A 17,491-nucleotide genomic window follows, 5' to 3' on the forward strand; every position below is an offset into this window, starting at 1 on the left:
CTCGTAGCATTAAGAACGTTGTCTGAGGAAGTTCCGGCTTCTCCAATTAGCCCCTGAGGGATGTGAGGTGGAGCTGTGTGGTGTAAGCCTAGCCCCACCTGAGCCACAAGGGAGCTGTGGACCATCTTCCACAATCTCAATTTTCTAAACTCATTTGTTGCGTGATAATCTTAAAACATTTTCTCTTAAACAAGCAGTAGCTTATAGCATAGGAAATAAAATTCATACAAAATTATTTGTAAAGACACAAAACCAGAGAAATACGACTTTTGCTCTCCTGGCCACTCTGAGCTGGATTCCAGATCCCTGGAGACTGAAGGGACTCTGCTTTGAATGCTGTGACCTGACTCCTGGCCCTGCATATGCCGAGGAGGAGGGAGGTGGGAAGACGTTGGAATGGGCTGGGGGTCAAGGCTGTACTGGGGCTGCACAAGCAGTTGCAGGAAGGGCAAGTGGAGGCAGGTAGCATTAGTGACAACGGCAGCCACAGAGTGGGGAACAGCGATGGCGGCAGCCAAGTCTGGGGCAGGCTGGGAACACAGTAGCAGCAGATCTTCTGATAGCAGAGGCTAGAGCCGCTGAGATGAAGCTAGGGGCAGCCTGTCCTTGGGGAGGAAGCCACCGACACCCAGCATCTCTCCAGAAGGGTTCAGTTGTCTGGGCTCAAGCAGCTTGCAGCACCAGGCACCTTAATTCTCTGTCACTCACTACTGGCATCCACAGAGAGGTCTCCACCTAGCAGCAGCATCCAAGAAGGAGGTTTTGGGTAGACGCAGAGACATAAGCACCGAAATTAACCAGACTACGAGAGCTCCTCAAAAGTTTTTATTCTTTTTCCTTTTTATCTTTTTAAACTGGCACACTGCCTGGTATACACTGCCAGGTAGGCATTCAGAAAAGTTTCTTTTTTTTTAAATACACAATTTATAATGCTGGGAAGATTTCATTTCAGTGTCCCAAAACATTATTCCTGGAAAGGGTATACTCTCCCATGACTCTGGATAATAGAGGTTTTGTTCTGATTTTTTAAGCCACCTCAGACAGACACTGAAACACGTTAGATCTAATACTTAAGTGCTTTGAAAGGGCAGTAAAAATAGAATTGTAATAATTGCTGGGAAGACTGTGGTTTCTGCAGCCCAGGGTGGCTTCACAGTTGTCAGAGGACACAGATTCTATGTCCCTCCCTGACCAGGGACCTCCAGGACAGCTTCCCTGGTTGGTTCTTCAGTCTTTTGGCAGAGGGCAGACCAACAGAGAAGGGTTGTGACCTCCTCCGACCAGCTCAGGCCTCATGCTGCTGCGTCGCAGACCCTGTATCAGCAGCATAGCTATGGAGCACGTCATCCTGGAAGTGGATCCTCCGTGGGTCATACAAAGCAGCGTAGCAGGGAACCAGAATGAGGCTCAGGGCCACCATCAAAAACCTCCCCTCTCCTTCCAATTAGTTACCTGTATTCAATGTGCAGTGTAAACGAACGGAAGTTTTACAAATTAAATTACTTTCTTAAAAATCAATACAACATCGTTACATACAATTCTCTTTGAGAAGTCTTTCCAATTCAATCCTTAAATTTCATTTACAAAATGGTGTGCAAAAACAAACACTGACCTCAAATAAATAGGGCAAAAAAGTGGGAAGAGCTAAAATATTTTGTGTGTTTTTAAATTAAAAGTTAAAAACACCAGCTGCACTTCAAAGTATTTGCAGGATGAAATACATCAAGAAGGCTGTCAAAAATAGCCTTCAGAGTTAGAGTTGCATTTTTAACTGAGGTTTTCTGTGTTCAAAATTCACAATGAATGCCTCCGCTGAGATCTTTCACCACTCCCTCTTTGACCAGCTTTAAGAGGAACTTGGTTTCTGTTGTCACATTATGCATGGTCTGAAAGTTCATAGCAGCCATGCACTGATTGTCAAAGTAGTGCAAAGGTGTTCTGGGTTGATTGAGGTCATATCCAAAACCCGCCAAACTGACTTCATCGCACAGATGTGTGGCTAAGACAACGGCAATCACACCGATTGTGGGGACATTCTGGAAAAGAGAAAAGAAGACCAAAAAGTTTAAAGAAAGTTTTGGCACAAGTCACCATTTTGCTGGTATTATATATGCTATGCAGGGTCCTGAAAGCTACATTGGGGGCTGCAATTTCATACATCACATAATTTTATACATCATGAACTTTAGAGTTCAACTCCCCATTTGAGTCAGGAATCTAGGCTCTAAAACATGGCCTCTGATGTTCACACACTTTCAAGGGACAGTCCGACAATTCTTACACCAAGTTAAAAGGTATTCCTTCTAGGCCGGGCACGGTGGCTCATGCCTGTAATCCCAGCACTTTGGGAGGCCAAGGTGGGCGGATCACGAGGTCAGGAGTTCAAGACCAGCCTGGCCAATATGTGAAACCCCGTCTTTACTAAAAATACAAAATTTAGCCGGGTGTGGTGGCACATGCCTGTAGTCCCGGCTACTCGGGAGGCTGAGGCAGGAGAATCACTTGAACACGGGAGGTGGAGGTTGCAGTTAGCTGAGATTGAGCCACTGCACTCCAGCCTGGTGACAGAGCAAGACTCCGTCTCAAAAAAAAAAAAAGGAAAAAAGGTATTCCTTCTAAAATGTCTACCCCACTGGTCCTACATGTGATGCCCAGAATCACAAAAAAAAAAAAAAAAAAAAAAAAAAAAAGCCTATTTCCTCTCTCAATGACAAATGTCTATGAGGTCTGCTCTGGGATAAGTGGCCACAGGACCTTCCATGGTCCTTCCCAGGGCACAGTTTCTGGAACCCATCCCTTCCTGAGAACAGAGGATTCTCAGTTCTCACTGCAGAAGACTGCGTTCACACCACCGCCAGCTACATGCCACTTAAGGGCCCCACTGGCTTTGCTGGCAAATAGCACTTGCAGGCCATTTCCCTATGTAGAGCTGCAAAGCCAGTTTCTTCCCACCCTCTGTTTGTATATATATTTTTTGAGACAGGGCCGGTCTCACTCTGTCACCCAGGTTGGGGTGCAGTGGCGTGATCACGGCTCACCGCAGCCTTGACCTTCCCAGGCTCAAGTGATCCTCTCACCTCAGCTTCCTGAGTAGCTGGGACTACAGGCATATGCCACCATGCCCGGCTAATTTTTGTATTTTTTGTAGACATAGGGTTTCACCATGTTGCCCAGGCTGGTCTTGAACTCCTGGGCTCAAGCAATCCTCCCGTTTTGGCCTCCCAAGGTGTTTGGATTACAGCCATGGGCCACCATGCCCATACACAAGTATATTTTTAGTCCTGAATTAAATATTTTCACATTTGTTCCTTTAACAATGTATCCTACTGACCTTGGTCTAGAATCTCCACTGTCTACACCTTTCTAGATTCTGATGGTGTCCCCACTCCCTCCTGATGTCTGGCATCTTATTGTGCCTCCTGGAAAGTGCAAATGTGGCATCGTGCTTTCTGGATCTCCATGCCAGTCTTGGGTAAAAATAGTACACAGGACGGGAGGAATACAGAGGGCCCTGCAGCTCACTATGCTTCCTTGAAGGCTGCCGCCAATCTACTGATACTGTTAATATTAGCATCCTTTTGTATAGTTTTTCATGTGAAAATGTGCCTCCCTTTTCATTCATCTTAGTTGAACCAGTGGCTACCATAAATATCTTTCCTTTTTTGTAAAGTGGAACAACGGTGGACCCTCCAGAGTTCACAGATTCAGGTGGGATTAGGGAACATCTACTGAGGCCATCATTTGTTAAAATCTGCTTCCTGCTCTTTGATGCATCTACCTCTCAAAGCCAACCTCACTTGTTAAAAAGGAACTCAACAGCCATTCTGCATGCTTGGAAATAGAAACCAAGAGAAATTAACACAAAGGACACTTTCCTCCTGTTTAGCCAGGGCTCTAAGCGTTGTTCTGTCTTCTCCAACCCCATACCCCCAGTGATGAGCTTGGCACACAGGGAATATTCAATGTTTGTGGAAGGAGTGTGTGAAATCAACTGTCCATTGGAGTGACATATGGGGAGAACGAAAACGACGATGAAAAACTCCCCAAAGCACGTTATCTCCACAGCACGCCCTTTGAGATCACATCTCCTATTGCTCAACAGGCTTCTTCATCTGCTGGAAGGACATATACGTGAGGAAGTTTCTGATATTGCAATTTTAGATCAGAAGTCTTCTTTTAAGTTACTGTTTTTATCCAAAAGAAAAATGCCATTTTATCAATTATAAAAATAGGCAAATATTCAGCTCAACTAACAGATTATAAAGCAGAAAGGAGAAGTCTTCTACAGACTTTCCCTCTCAAGACGGGCATTCTTTACAGGCTGGTGTCTATTTCCAAGCTTTTACACTAAACACATACTTTTATTTTTAAAGTGTTCTGTATCTTCTTCTTCTTCTTTTTTTTTTTTTTTTTTGAGACGGAGTTTCACTCTTGTTGCCCAGGCTGGAGTGCAATGGCGCAATCTTGGCTCACCACAACTTCTGCTTCCCGGGTTCAAGCGATTCTCCTGTCTCAGCCTCCCAAGTAGCTGAGATTACAGGCATGAGCCACCATGCCTGGCTAATTTTATTTTTAGTAGAGATGGGGTTTCTCCATGTTGGTCAGGCTGGTCTCGAACTCCTGACCTCAGGTGATCTGCCCGCCTCAGCCTCCCAAAGTGTGGGATTACAGGCGTGAGCCACTGCACCCAACCTAGTGTTTAGTATCTTTATTTTCTTACTTAATATAGTATGGAGGTGTTTTCCTATCTTCTTCATCTTTAACAGTCAGAAAATATTGCATTGACTTTATCATAATTTGTTTAAACAATCACATAGTGATGAACATTTAGGCTGTTTTTAGTCCTCTGTTGTTAATGCTATAGTGTACATCCTAGAATATTCATCTTTGCAAATTTCTCTAATTTCCTTGTAATAACATTTTTAGTGTAAAATTGGTGGGTCAGAGATGATTCATATTTAAAACGGTTTAATATTGCCAAAATATCCTTCAGAAAAAGTGCCAACTGATCATTCTATGTACATTCCTGCCAAACAAGGGCATTATCAAACTTTTAAGTCTTTGCTAAGAAAGTGGGCAAAGATACTATTGTGGCTCTAATTTGCTTTTATTTGATTATTGGTAAAGTTGAACATTTTTACATGCATTCTTTGGCTATTTTAATTCTCCTTTTGTGAAATGTCTATTCCTATTCTTTGCCCATTTTCTATTGGTTCATCTTTTACTTTTTGATTTAATAAGAGCTCTTTGTATTCTGAGAGTGTTTACTCTCATTGTACATGGGATAATTTCCACATGAGTCTTAAGTTTTAAAGACACAGGTCAAGTTATTCAGATCAAGAAGCTGCAAGTAATAAAGGTATGCGTACCCCCACGCCCCTGGTGGCAGCACTTGCTAATTGCAGGTAAAGAATCTCTACTGCAATAAACAGCCTAAAACACAAAGTTCCCAAATTAGGCTGCAAAATAAAAATCGTCCAGGGAATTTAGAAAATCTTAAAACACAAAACAATTAATGTCTGAGATGAGACCCAGGCATTAACTGAAAAACACTGTTCTTGAGGATTGACTTTTATAACTATCACCTACAAAGTGGTGATAAAAATCAATTCTCACCTGAGTGGCCCACAGAGTGAAAATGTAAATATGACTTTTCTCTGGGGTACACAATTTTTTAATTTTAAAAAAATTAAAAAATAAAATGTAAATAACTTTCTGGATCACAAAAGTGCCTTTCAGAGTCCTGCAGTTATATGGAGTCCTGGAGTAAGAATACCTTAAATAGGCCGGGCGCGGTGGCTCAAGCCTGTAATCCCAGCACTTTGGGAGGCCGAGACGGGCGGATCATGAGGTCAGGAGATCGAGACCATTCTGGCTAACACGGCGAAACCCCGTCTCTACTAAAAACACAAAAAATTAGCCGGGCGTGGTGGCGGCGCCTGTAGTCCCAGCTACTCGGGAGGCTGAGGCAGGAGAATGGCGGGAACCCGGGAGGCGGAGCTTGCAGTGAGCTGATATCCGGCCACTGCACTCCAGCCTGGGCGACAGAGTGAGACTCCGCCTCAAAAAAAAAAAAAAAAAAAAAGAATACCTTAAATAGTATCTCACTGATGTAAGTGTTAATGTGCTGCCTACACTAAAGAGAAGAGTCACTGGAGAGAAGGCCAATTAAATAACGAGGAGCCCTGCAGCCAAGTGCAGAGTGGTAAACACACATGGAGCATCTCATCAAAGGCTGGGTTTCTCCACTGGAGATGCTTCTGGGTATACACTTGAGCCAAAGTGAAATTTGTACACATCTCCCCTCAAACAGGGAACTTAGATTAACTTTGAGAAGCAACAAAAATACCTTATCTCGGCCCCAGAACCTTGACTGAGGCTCTGAGTACTGAAGGATGTCAAAGGCAGTCTCTTTGATGATAACTGGATTCAAAATCCTGAAATGTTTTGGCTGCAGTGGGATTTTTTCTGCCACCTGCTTCCAAAAGAAGAGTCGCACCCAAAACGGCTAAGGAAAGCAAGCAAGCAGTCGTTAGTCATCCTTCCAGGGGAGGGGAGAAAGCATTCCCACTCATCAGGCCAAGGCCATGGGTGTGACCCCATGTGGCCCTGGGCGCTGCCTTCTGCAGCAATCTAGTTCTGTAGATTGCAAAAGCGATGCAAATCCAGCACTTCAACTCAAAAAAGTAACTCTAAAATAGCCACTTCACACAGGCGGCACTGGACAAAGACAGGAATTGCAGAACCAGCTTGTATTTCTTTGAGGTAGACATTCCTCAATGGTGCTACAGCTATCGTTTTGTCCAGGGAAGCCCAAGCGAACAGGTCGAATTTAAGGCTATTAAGTGCTGTGACTGCCCTCACCTTGCATCCTCTCCCACTTACTCTATTTCCTAGTCCCATGAAGTCTCTTGGCAACTGACTGAAGTCATTTCATATATGCTTCATCTTCCAGCTAGAACTTCTGCCCAATAGAAAATCCAGAAGACCATGATGACTGGTACAGAATCAGCTTTGGAAATACAAATTCATCATCACATGGAGTTTATGTGAAAAGTCTAATACGTCCCGTGAGTTTCACAGACAGCTAGTTTGTGCATATGTCTATAAATGTGCACACACTCCTCGACAGTTGACCTCTGAAATGTATTTGAATATAATGGGTGGGACTATAAAGTAATGTGATCAATAGAGACAAAAGGAATATGACCAAGTGAGGGCCATCTCCTCCACAGCTGCCCTTCTGGAATGCCATGAATTTATTCCAACAAGGGAACCACCGACCAAAGCATTTTTGGAGAAGCTCTTCAGGAGTATTCCTTATCGATTTTATATTCTTTTGAATATCCTCAAAAAGGCTTATATCCATCTAAGTAAATCTAATTTCTGGAACTAGCCAAAAGCTATGCAAGTTCATGTCTGGAGAACAAGATGGGTGAACAATCTCAGTAATAGCAATTTTGGTCACAATCTGGATATTCCGATTAAGCAATGATCACCATTTTCATGTGACTCTTAATTAGGTTCTAAAAGCAATTTGCAGCAAATTTGCTGAGGGGTGGCTGGGCACGGTGGCTCACGCCTGTAATCCCAGCACTTTTGGAGGCCGAGGCGGTGGATCTCTTGAGGTCCGGAGTTCGAGACCAGCCTGGCCAACATGGTGAAACCCCATCTCTATTAAAAATACAAAAAATAACCGGGCATGGTGGCAGGCGCCTATAATCCCAGTTACTCAGGAGGCTGAGGCAGGAGAATCACTTGAACCTGGGAATGTGGAGGCTCCAGTGAGCCAAGATTGCACCACTGCACTCCAGCCCTCAAGTCTAGGCAACAGAGAGACTCCATCCCTGCACCGCCTCCCCCCACCCCGCCCCCCAAAAAAGAATTGCTGAGGGGTTTCTACAAAGAGAGTGATCATCATTTGAAAGACAACACAAAAGTATGCATTCCACTGTGTGTGTTTAAAAATAAAAGGCTATAAATACAACTAAGACTCCACTTTTTACTAAGGCAGATTTAATAGAAGTATTAGTGCTTACCAGGGTTTCATTTTTTACCATTGCTTGAAGCCAGTTGAAATCAACACTCTTAAATAAAACAGCAACAAACAAGTCATTGGAATAATATTCAAGGTCAGACAGTGGTGCGCCCTCTGGATAAGTCATCCTTATAGTAGTTTTATTTCCAACATGTTCTGAATATCCCTCAACTGGTGCACTGTTTAACCTATTTAAATAAAAAGGACAAAGACACACTGACAAAGCAGGCCATCAACCATCTCTGCATACCAGGCAGTATCCATGTCATGTCCTCCACGTCTTCTTATGACTAAGAATCAGTGCATGGTTTGCAGCCTCATCTCCCCTCCCAGCTCTGTCTTTCTAGGATTTCGAGGAATGCAGCCTTTAGTCCTTGACTGAACACTTGTATCTAATCCCCGAATGTCAAGCAATTTCATCTAGCCCTAATATTTTTACTCAATCTAAGCATATTACATTTGGGACTTTCTCTGGGTGCCAGTAAAATATCCTCGGAAATTTCCCATTGTGCTCAGATATTAGTTCTTGCTAGAATTTCAAAAAAGGAATCAGAAGGGAAAATCTAGTCCACCATGCCTGGTGACTTTTTGTAGAGAGAAATTGTCTCTATGTTGCCCAGGCTGGTCTTGAACTCCTGAGCTCAAGCGATCCTCTTGCCTTGGCCTCCCAAAGTGCTGGGATTACAGGCAAGAGCCACTGGGCCTGGCCAGAAAACAATTTTTGAACAGTGAAACCAAAAAAGAATCTAGGATGACTGCCTATTGGCTATGATGGTGAGTCTGAACTTCTCTGTGTGCCTTCCATGTCCCAGCCAGCACTGCCTTCCAGGACTCACTAGCCCCAAGCCCCTTCTCCAGAAGCCAGGCCCCTCATTGACTCAAGTCTCTTGCTGTGTCCTCTTCTTGCTCCTGCCTGGCAGTTGTGGTCCTTTGCTGTTTTACTTGAATCTACCCACCTTCCAAACCTCACTTCTCTGACAAGGTTCTGCCACTTACTGCAGCCACCAGCATGCTCCTCCAACTTAGGGTCAGTATGACAGTTTGGAGCATCCAACCATTTTGTGTTTTGTTTCAACTTCTCAAACAGTAAGTCCCTTGAGAGCAGGGACTATGAACAGGTTCCTGCATCCCTCACTTTTCCTGGAGCCGCACTGACCAAGAGCAGTGCACTGAGTTCTAGAGAAGAAAGGCTGGTTTTAAAAGCAATGTACCCCAGTCTGGGCAATTTGCAGAAATCCCATCTCTACTAAAAATATAAAAAATTAGCCACACGTGGTGTGTGCCTGGGGTCCCAGCTACTGGGGAGGCTGCAGTGGGAGGATCTCCTGAGCCTGGGAAGTTGAGGCTGCAGTGAGCTGAGATCACACCACTGCACTCCAGCCTGGATGACAGGAGTGAGACCCTGCCTCAAAAAATAAAATAAAATAAACAACAAAAATAAGTAAACAAAAAAAAAGCAATGTACCTTATCACAACATCAAATTGGTTCAGGGTGTGGCCCAGTTCTAATCCGTGCAGTATTCCTCCGCTTCCAATAACCACACAGCGCCGACAGGTCTTGGCTTTCAAGTGTTCAGGGAGGTCATGCTCCGGCAAGAGTTCCAAGAGGGTCTGGACTTTACTGGAGAACTTCCGGAACCCAAAAGGAGGATCATACTTGGACTCAGTTTCACTATCTTTGGGGGCCTTGTGCACAAAAGGGAGTAAGTCCACGCTATACCTGTGCTCAAATAACATCGCCATTGATGTCTTGGCAAAGTTGGGACGACATTCCTTCTGCAAGACTTGCTGAGCATATTTCTGAGCTCTCTGGAATGAAATCACACCAATCTGGGTTTTAAAAACTCTCCTGCGTTAAAAATATACTCTTCTAGGCCGGGCGCGGTGGCTCAAGCCTGTAATCCCAGCACTTTGGGAGGCTGAGACGGGCGGATCACGAGGTCAGGAGATCGAGACCATCCTGGCTAATACGGTGAAACCCCGTCTCTACTAAAAAAAATACAAAAAAAACTAGCCGGGTGAGGTGGCGGGCGCCTGTGATCCCAGCTACTCAGGAGGCTGAGGCAGAAGAATGGCGTGAACCCGGGAGGCGGAGCTTGCAGTGAGCTGAGATCCGGCCACTGCACTCCAGCCTGGGCGACAGAGCGAGACTCTGTCTCAAAAAAAAAAAAAAAAAAAAAAAAAAATATATATATATATATATATATATACATACTCTTCTAGATGACAATTTGTCCTATGATGTCTCATGTAGCTCCTGTGTTGACTACTATCTTTTAACACAGAATGTTTGCTTTTTAGAGTTAAGTTAGGCTCAGAAACTTGAAGAAACAACCTGGGAGAATCACATGACAAGGAGATAAACACAGCAGGCCATTCATTTCATTGCACAGGCAAAGCAAGAAGGACTCCCACCTCCCACCCCCTGCCTAACATTGTTCAAATACATTTGGGGTAAAAATGTACTTTGGGGTGTTTAAGACTTCATGTTTCATAAAATTCTGATACAAGCTATAACCTGGTTAAATACTGAGGACATTATGCTATGTGAAGCCAGTCACAAAGAGACAAATACTGTCTGACTTGCCTTATATGAGGTATCTAAAGTAGTTAAATTCATAAAAACAGGAAAGAATGGCAGTTATCAGGGTTGAAGAGAGGGAGAAAAGGGAGTTGTTTAATGAGTACAGAGTTTCGGTCTTGCAAGATGAAAACGTTCTAGAAATTTGTTTCACAAGAGTGTAAATATACTTAACGCTGCCAAATGGTACATTTAGAAATAATTATGATGGTAAATTTTATGTTTTGTTTTAAGCCACGATTAAAAAAAGATTTCATATATCAGGTTCTCATCTAGCAGGATGACGAACAGGCTTATTTATCAGTTGAGGTACAGAACCTCACAGTCTAGAATGCAAATTACCTGAAATAAAATCAGGGAACAATGTCCCCTTGACATAGAAATTGCATTGGTTTCAAAGCATTTTCCCAGCCTGCATTTCCATATGCATTTTAATGTTTTGCCTCAGCCAGGAGCTGCCACTAAATGCCAAGTTCATTAGCCCAGTTGAATGTACCAAACCTCAGAGGAAAGGCAGGCACAACGGCTCACACCTATAATCTCAGCACTTTGGGAGGCCAAGGTGAGAGGATTGCTTGAGCCCACAAGTTCGAGGCTAGCCTGGGCAACATAGCGAGACCCCACCTCTACACAAAATTTTTTTAAAAATAGGCCAGGTGTGGTGGTGTGCACCTGTGGCCCCAGCTACATGGGAGGCTGAGGCATGAGTATCAAGTGATCCTCGACCTGGAAGATTGAGGCTGCAGTGAGCTGTGATCGTACCACTGCACTCCAGCCTGGGTGACAGAGGGAGACCCTGTCTCTAAAACAAAAACAAAAACATGACCATCCTGGCTAACACAGTGAAACCCCGTCTCCATAAAAATACAAAAAAAATTAGCCGGGCGTGGTGGCGGGCGCCTGTAGTCCCAGCTACTCGGGAGGCTGAGGCAGGAGAATGGCATGAACCCGGGAGGCAGAGCTTGCAGTGAGCTGAGATCGCGCCACTGCACTCCAGCCTGGGCAATAGAGTGAGACTCCCATCTCAAAAAACAAACAAAAACAACAAAACAAAACAAAAACAAAAACACAACCTTGGGGGAATATGGTATGCGTGTCCATTCACCCCAGTCTTCCTCTTGGCTCAGTTGGACAAATGCTGCCTCAGAACCCCATCAGGTAGTTCTTCCTAATCTTTGTGCTTTTTTGTCCTTGTCTCCATATTTAGCAGCCTTGGCCCTGCATTACCCCTCCTATTCACTACCTTCTCGCAGGCAGAAGAACGTGTGTGTGTGTGTGTGTGTGTGTGTAATCCTATGTTTACTGGGATATTTATTATTCGGAATTTAACATATCTTTTCAATTTTGTCAGTCTCATTATGAGGATTATTACTGGGGTATAGGTTTAAATGTTCGCCCCAACTGTGTTTTTCCTCAAAGTCTTGTTATTTTTATTTTCTGATTTTTGCTTAATACGTTTTTTTAGGAATGCATCTATCCTATTACAGCAGAAACAATATATTATAGCTTTGATAAGTTGTTAGCATCTGTGAAGAGAACACTGTCTACATCCCAAGGATCTGACCCCATTTCTGAAAAAGGAACTGATATTCTTGGAGCCTCAGAAATGCTGCTGCAGACACCATGCATAGCTACTGCCTCAGTTCACCCTCATGACACTATCGCACCTTGCAAGATGATCATTAGTATCTTCACTTTGTAAGAGGTCTGAGCTAGCACAGCAAACCTGGCTCCTAAAACAATAGCCTCTACCTATAGAAATCAGCACACAAACACCACCGTTGAGAACAAACGTTTAAATACGAATCGGCATCTTCATGAGGAATCAGAGGGAAAGCCAAGCAAGGAATCTGCCTTGGCCCCGAGCCCCCAGTGGAGGGGCTCACCCCCGGCCAGGCTTGCCCAGCAGGCGATGCTCTGGGTGCTTAATGCCAAGCTGGTGGAGGCACGACACACAGAGCAGCCACCCACACTGCACATTCATCTCTAAACCCTAGGCCCTAAGGTCATGAATGGCAATTTTTAGAGACCTAGAGGCCTAACTCTCCACTAGAGAATCATATCCCAAGTGTCTGGTTTTACAAATCTCCTAGGACAGAAAGGGACATCTGAGAAGTGGCAAGAGGGACCCGGAGAAGCTCACTGATGGCCACAGGACTAGAAAGAGGTGCATGAGCGAGCTGGATGCTCGCCAGGCAGTCAGGTCTCCTCTTCAGAAGCTTCATCTGGAAAGGAATGAAATTTCATTCCATTTCCATTCTCACCAAGAGGTCAATTTCAGGCTTCAAACTTAATTTTCTTGCCTCCGCCTCCGCCTCCTCCTTCTCCTTCTCCTTCTCCTTCTTCTTTTTGAGACAGTCTCACTCTGTTGTCCAGGCTGGAGTGCAGTGGTGCAATATCAGCCCACTGCAACCTCTGTCTCCTGGTTTCAAGCGATTCTCCTGCCTCAGCCTCCTGAGTAGCTGGGATTACAGGCACGCGCCATGCCTGGCTACTTTTTGTATTTTCAGTAGAGACGGAGTTTCACCATGTTGGTCAGGCTGGTCTTGAACTCCTGACCTAGTGATCCACCTGCCTCCACCTTCCAAAGTGCTGGGATTACAGGCATGAGCTACCGCGCCCGGCCCAAACTTAATTTTCTAAACTGTGGGCAGGGCACATGTCTCAGTAGTCACCTTCTGACTGTGACCCCTCCTGCGCCTAACTCACAGCAGATGCAGTAAGTAAATCCTGAGTGAGTGTTCTACATGCCCCGGCAACGTCTAAAGCCACAGCAATTCCTTGTCCTCTTTTGTTTCAACTTGTTTAACAAATCTCCACTGACTGCCTGGAGACAGGGCTTTTTCTGTAGAGAGCTCACATGGAACTCCATCTCACAGCCTCTCAGAACACGAGGACCACATGGGCCATGTCTTCCACTCTGGGATGGTTTCTGTTCTTGCTTCAATGGCACACAACCAGATATTGTGTTGGGGGCTTCCTCAGAGCTTGTCCCATATCTTAAAATAGGGTTGAACTGGCATCTGTCTCAGCTGCTCTCTTCCCTCTCCACCGCTTGCCTGTGGCTCACAGCTCAGAAGAAAATGCCTCAAGTGGAATGCCCCACCTTCAGGAGCTGCAATGAAGAGAGGAAGCAGTGTGACTAGGCAGTGAGGACTCCAGAGCTCCCAGGAAGGCCTCGGAGGCGTCAGCGGGGGTCCGGATGGCATTCATCCAGATGAGGCTCACTGGGAAGCTGGGAGCTGGTGACTCGTAAAATACAAGAACTCCTGTTGGTCTCAAATCCAGGGACAAAAATAAAGGTTTCAGTTTTTAACATCTTCCAGGCTGAGTTTGCAGGCTGCCCATGATGAAGACAAAGTACACATCTGGTAGTGCCAATTGTTAATGCTGTGGCAGTGTGCCATAAAAACATCATGTGAAATTCACAGAAGGGCATTAAAAACAAAGTAATTTTCCTCAGCAAAATCCCCACTTTCATTTCCACTCTGAAATTTTAAGGACAACCCTTCTCAAATATACAAGTAAGTGGCATAATTCTTAGTAAAAGGCAATGTTCTATTGCACTTACTATTTTTTTTTAAAAATCCGGAACAGGGCAGAGCATTCAGATCGAAAGAAAACTCCTGTCTGGCGTTAATGAGATGTGGGAAGGAGCGCAATTCTGTCACAGACTGAGTGATCCGGGGGCATCAGTGACCTTGTGGAACTTTCATTTCCCACACCTGTAAATGCTGGCGCTGGTCGCTTCCTCGCAGGCTGCTCTGATGCCCAAAGCAATTTGCCCAGTTCGTGGCGTGTGTGGAGACTTGTATGATATCACACAAGGACAGTAACTGAGGGTCAAGTGATTGACATATTTTACTCACATTTAAGTTGTAACTTTTACCCAGTTAAAAGCAGAGAAAAATTTAAATAACCAAGTCACAGAAAGAACACTACAGTATAAACTCAACCAGTCGGTGGCAGCCTGGGGTGGGGGCTGAGTGCAGAGGGGCTCCAGGGAACTCCCTTGGGCCATGGGAATGTGCTAAAGTGGGATTGTGGTGACAGAGGCGTGGCTGCATAAGTTTTTAATACTCATCAAACAATGGGCTTCAAAGGAGTAAATCTTACGTAGATTTCATCCCATCAACTGTTAGAAAAAAAATAATCAGGAGATCTGGAGGCTGGACTCAGTTCTAGATTGATTTAACTAGCAGCATTGTCTTTGTTAAAGCCTTTCTCCCTAGGTCAAGTCTTCAGTTTTCTTACCTCTAAGACATCCCAGGAAGACCTGGAGAGGGGGAAGCAGCACTAAGGAGAGAAAAGACTCGGTTTGGAGGTGCTGGTACCTGGGGTAACTGAACGCCTCAGCAGGGAGGGCCCCGCTTCCTTTAAAGACACGGTGTAGAGAAGACGACGAAGAAGCGGCTGAGTCCATTTGGCCATAATTAACTGCACGCAATGCCATCCGCAGGGAGATAAGGTCTTTAGCTCTCAGAGAGGAGACAGGGCCAAGTTCAAAATGCTGCTACTACACAGCCCAAACCGAAACTGACATCGACGTTCCCTTGTCTCTTTTCAACATCTTTTAAGTGCAATTTCACATCTGAACCACACTTTCAAAGTGTGCAGGCATCCCTTCAGAGCCCACTGGTAGTCTTTTTAACAACTGGCACACTAAGGGACATATTTAAATAGAAAATACAAAACTCACAACTGTCACAGCCACACCTCCTCTGCTGCAGTCATGCAGGCGGGGACCAGTGTCACCAGACAATGCTCATGTCGACCAGGGCTGGCAGGGTCCCACTCACAGAGTTGCTGAGTGGAACCAACAGATCTAACAGGGCCCCACCCTTATGGCTCTGAGACCTTCTTCTGCCAATATACATCCACAGTAATTCAAATTTGTCCACGTGCTCTTGTGCTAAGGATCAAATCCCACTGACTGCCTGGAGACGGGATTTTCTTTATAGAGCACTCACACCTGAACTCCATCGCACAGTTACTCAGAACACGAGGACTACACAGGCCATGTCCTCCACTCTACTCATGCTTCAATGACGCACAACCAGATATCAAATTAAGGAGCTGCTTCGTGCTTAGTGTACCATTCAAGGCCTTCCGCTGTCTGGCCCTGTCTCATTTTCAGTCCCATATCCTGTGATCCCTCCTCCTCAAATCCTTAGTGATAGGCAACTCTTGCCATTCCCCTCATGTGCAAAGCCTTCTGAGGCCTGCACTTCTGCACAAACCACCTCTTCTGCATGGAAGGAAGCAGGACATCTTGTCAGGACTGTTTCGAAAAGTGGAGCATTTAACAAGGTCAAATGTTAAAAACCTACTTTAAAAAAGTTTCCAGTAACACAATAAGACATCCTCAATTCCACCATAATTATAGCAGGCTTTCACTTTCTGTTTTACTAATTTCAAACTCACAGAGTTTTACAAACATGTTTGATTTACAAAACTGCCCCCCATTCCTTCCTCTTTCCCTGTGAAAAATTACAGGGGACTTTCTCCTTTACTTATTTCTGTATTACTTGAATTTTCAGTATTTTTAAAATAATTGAAAAAAGTAACCTTTTAGAAATCGCTCAGCACTGGGGTGACATGGTAGATGGACACTGTGGGCTGCTGCTTAGTTTTGCTTCGGTGGCTTTGGCCTTCTCCAGGCAGGTGTGGGACTGCGGAGGCCAACTCCCCTGTCAGAAGTCCTCCCATCCCCCTCATCAGTGATTGGTTAGGAGTCCTCACTGAGGCCCATAAAGGCAGGGCATTGGCATCTATGAGGGCTGCTATCAGTCCAGCCATGAGTTTAGGTCTAAACATTGGCCCAGTAGCCTAATGAAAGGACTTACATTCCATGGTTCAGGGAGAAGGGGCAGGGAGCTGGTGCTGGGATTTTCCCTGTCTACCAGTGGATGTTTAGGGTTGAAGAGAACTACCAGTCTTGTTCCTCACATTAAACCTAAGGTGCATTACTGAATGTACTCAAAGAATTACATGTTATAACTGGATTTTCTGTACAATCTAGAGTTCACAGATAATGGAAGATTGCACTGTGATTCAAGTACTACCTCCCCTTCCCCCTGAAGCTGAATATAAATAAGTGCATATTAAGTAATGTAAAATGTTAAGCACACAACCCCTGTCTCCCAAGACCTGGCCTGGAAAACAAGCGGGAAGATGAACAGCTGAAATCCTACAATGATAAACATCAGGATTAAGGCATGAGGGGGCTCTCTCACACACAGAGAGGGATGATCAGGGATAGCCTCTTAGAAGGGGTAACCCTTGAGCTGAGATTTGACTTAAAATATGAATAACAGAAGGGCAAAAGGCAGGGAAAAGCTCTAGGCAGCAAAGAAAGAAAGAATGCAGTAAATAGAGGAAAGTTCTTTTTAACAAATGGTGCTGGGACAACTAGAGAACCACATGCAAAAGGATGACCCTGGACCCTGACCTCACACTGATATCGTTTGGATCTGTGTCCCCACCCAAATCTCATCTTGTAGCTCCCATAGTTCCCATGTGTTGTGGGAGGGACCCAGTGGCAGATGACTGAAGCACAGGGGCGGGTCTTTCCTGTGCTGTTCTTGTGAGAGTGAATGGGTCTCACGAGATCTGATGGTTTTAAAAACGAGAGTTTCCCCACACAGTTTCTCTCTTTTGCCTGCTGCGATTCATGTAAGACATGACTTGCTCCTCCTTACCTTCTGCCATGATTGTGAGGCTTCCCCTGCCACGTGGAGTTGTGACTACAATTAAACCTCTTTCTTTTGTAAATTCCCCAGTCTCGGGTATGTCTTTATCAGTAGCAAAAATGGACTAATATGCCACATACGAAAATTAATGCAAAATGAATCAAAGACCTAAATGTAAGA

The 17,491-nt window shown here is 44.8% G+C and overlaps 1 protein-coding gene across 14 annotated transcripts in view; it reads right to left on the minus strand.

Moving 5' to 3' along the window:
* Nucleotides 1-812: 812 nt before the first annotated feature.
* Nucleotides 813-17,491, minus strand: part of LOC105465394 (ST3 beta-galactoside alpha-2,3-sialyltransferase 5) — a 79,761-nt gene continuing 63,082 nt past the window's right edge. For 10 of the 14 annotated variants that reach the window (XM_071077018.1, XM_071077015.1, XM_071077013.1 and 7 more), the window contains 4 exons: nucleotides 9,504-9,847; nucleotides 8,040-8,226; nucleotides 6,350-6,508; nucleotides 813-2,036 (listed from right to left, as the gene is read on the minus strand). In XM_071077018.1, the coding sequence (XP_070933119.1) occupies nucleotides 1,788-2,036; nucleotides 6,350-6,508; nucleotides 8,040-8,226; nucleotides 9,504-9,847 (939 nt within the window). In that variant the 3' untranslated portion in view covers nucleotides 813-1,787. Of the gene's footprint in view, nucleotides 2,037-6,349; nucleotides 6,509-8,039; nucleotides 8,227-9,503; nucleotides 9,848-10,253; nucleotides 10,374-17,491 lie in introns of all 14 variants that reach the window. The other 4 variants (XM_071077020.1, XM_071077019.1, XM_071077024.1 and 1 more) reach the window with 3 other exon arrangements.

This window comes from Macaca nemestrina, chromosome 13 (genome assembly GCF_043159975.1).
Source record: "Macaca nemestrina isolate mMacNem1 chromosome 13, mMacNem.hap1, whole genome shotgun sequence".
Classification (NCBI taxonomy): Eukaryota; Metazoa; Chordata; class Mammalia; order Primates; family Cercopithecidae; genus Macaca; species Macaca nemestrina.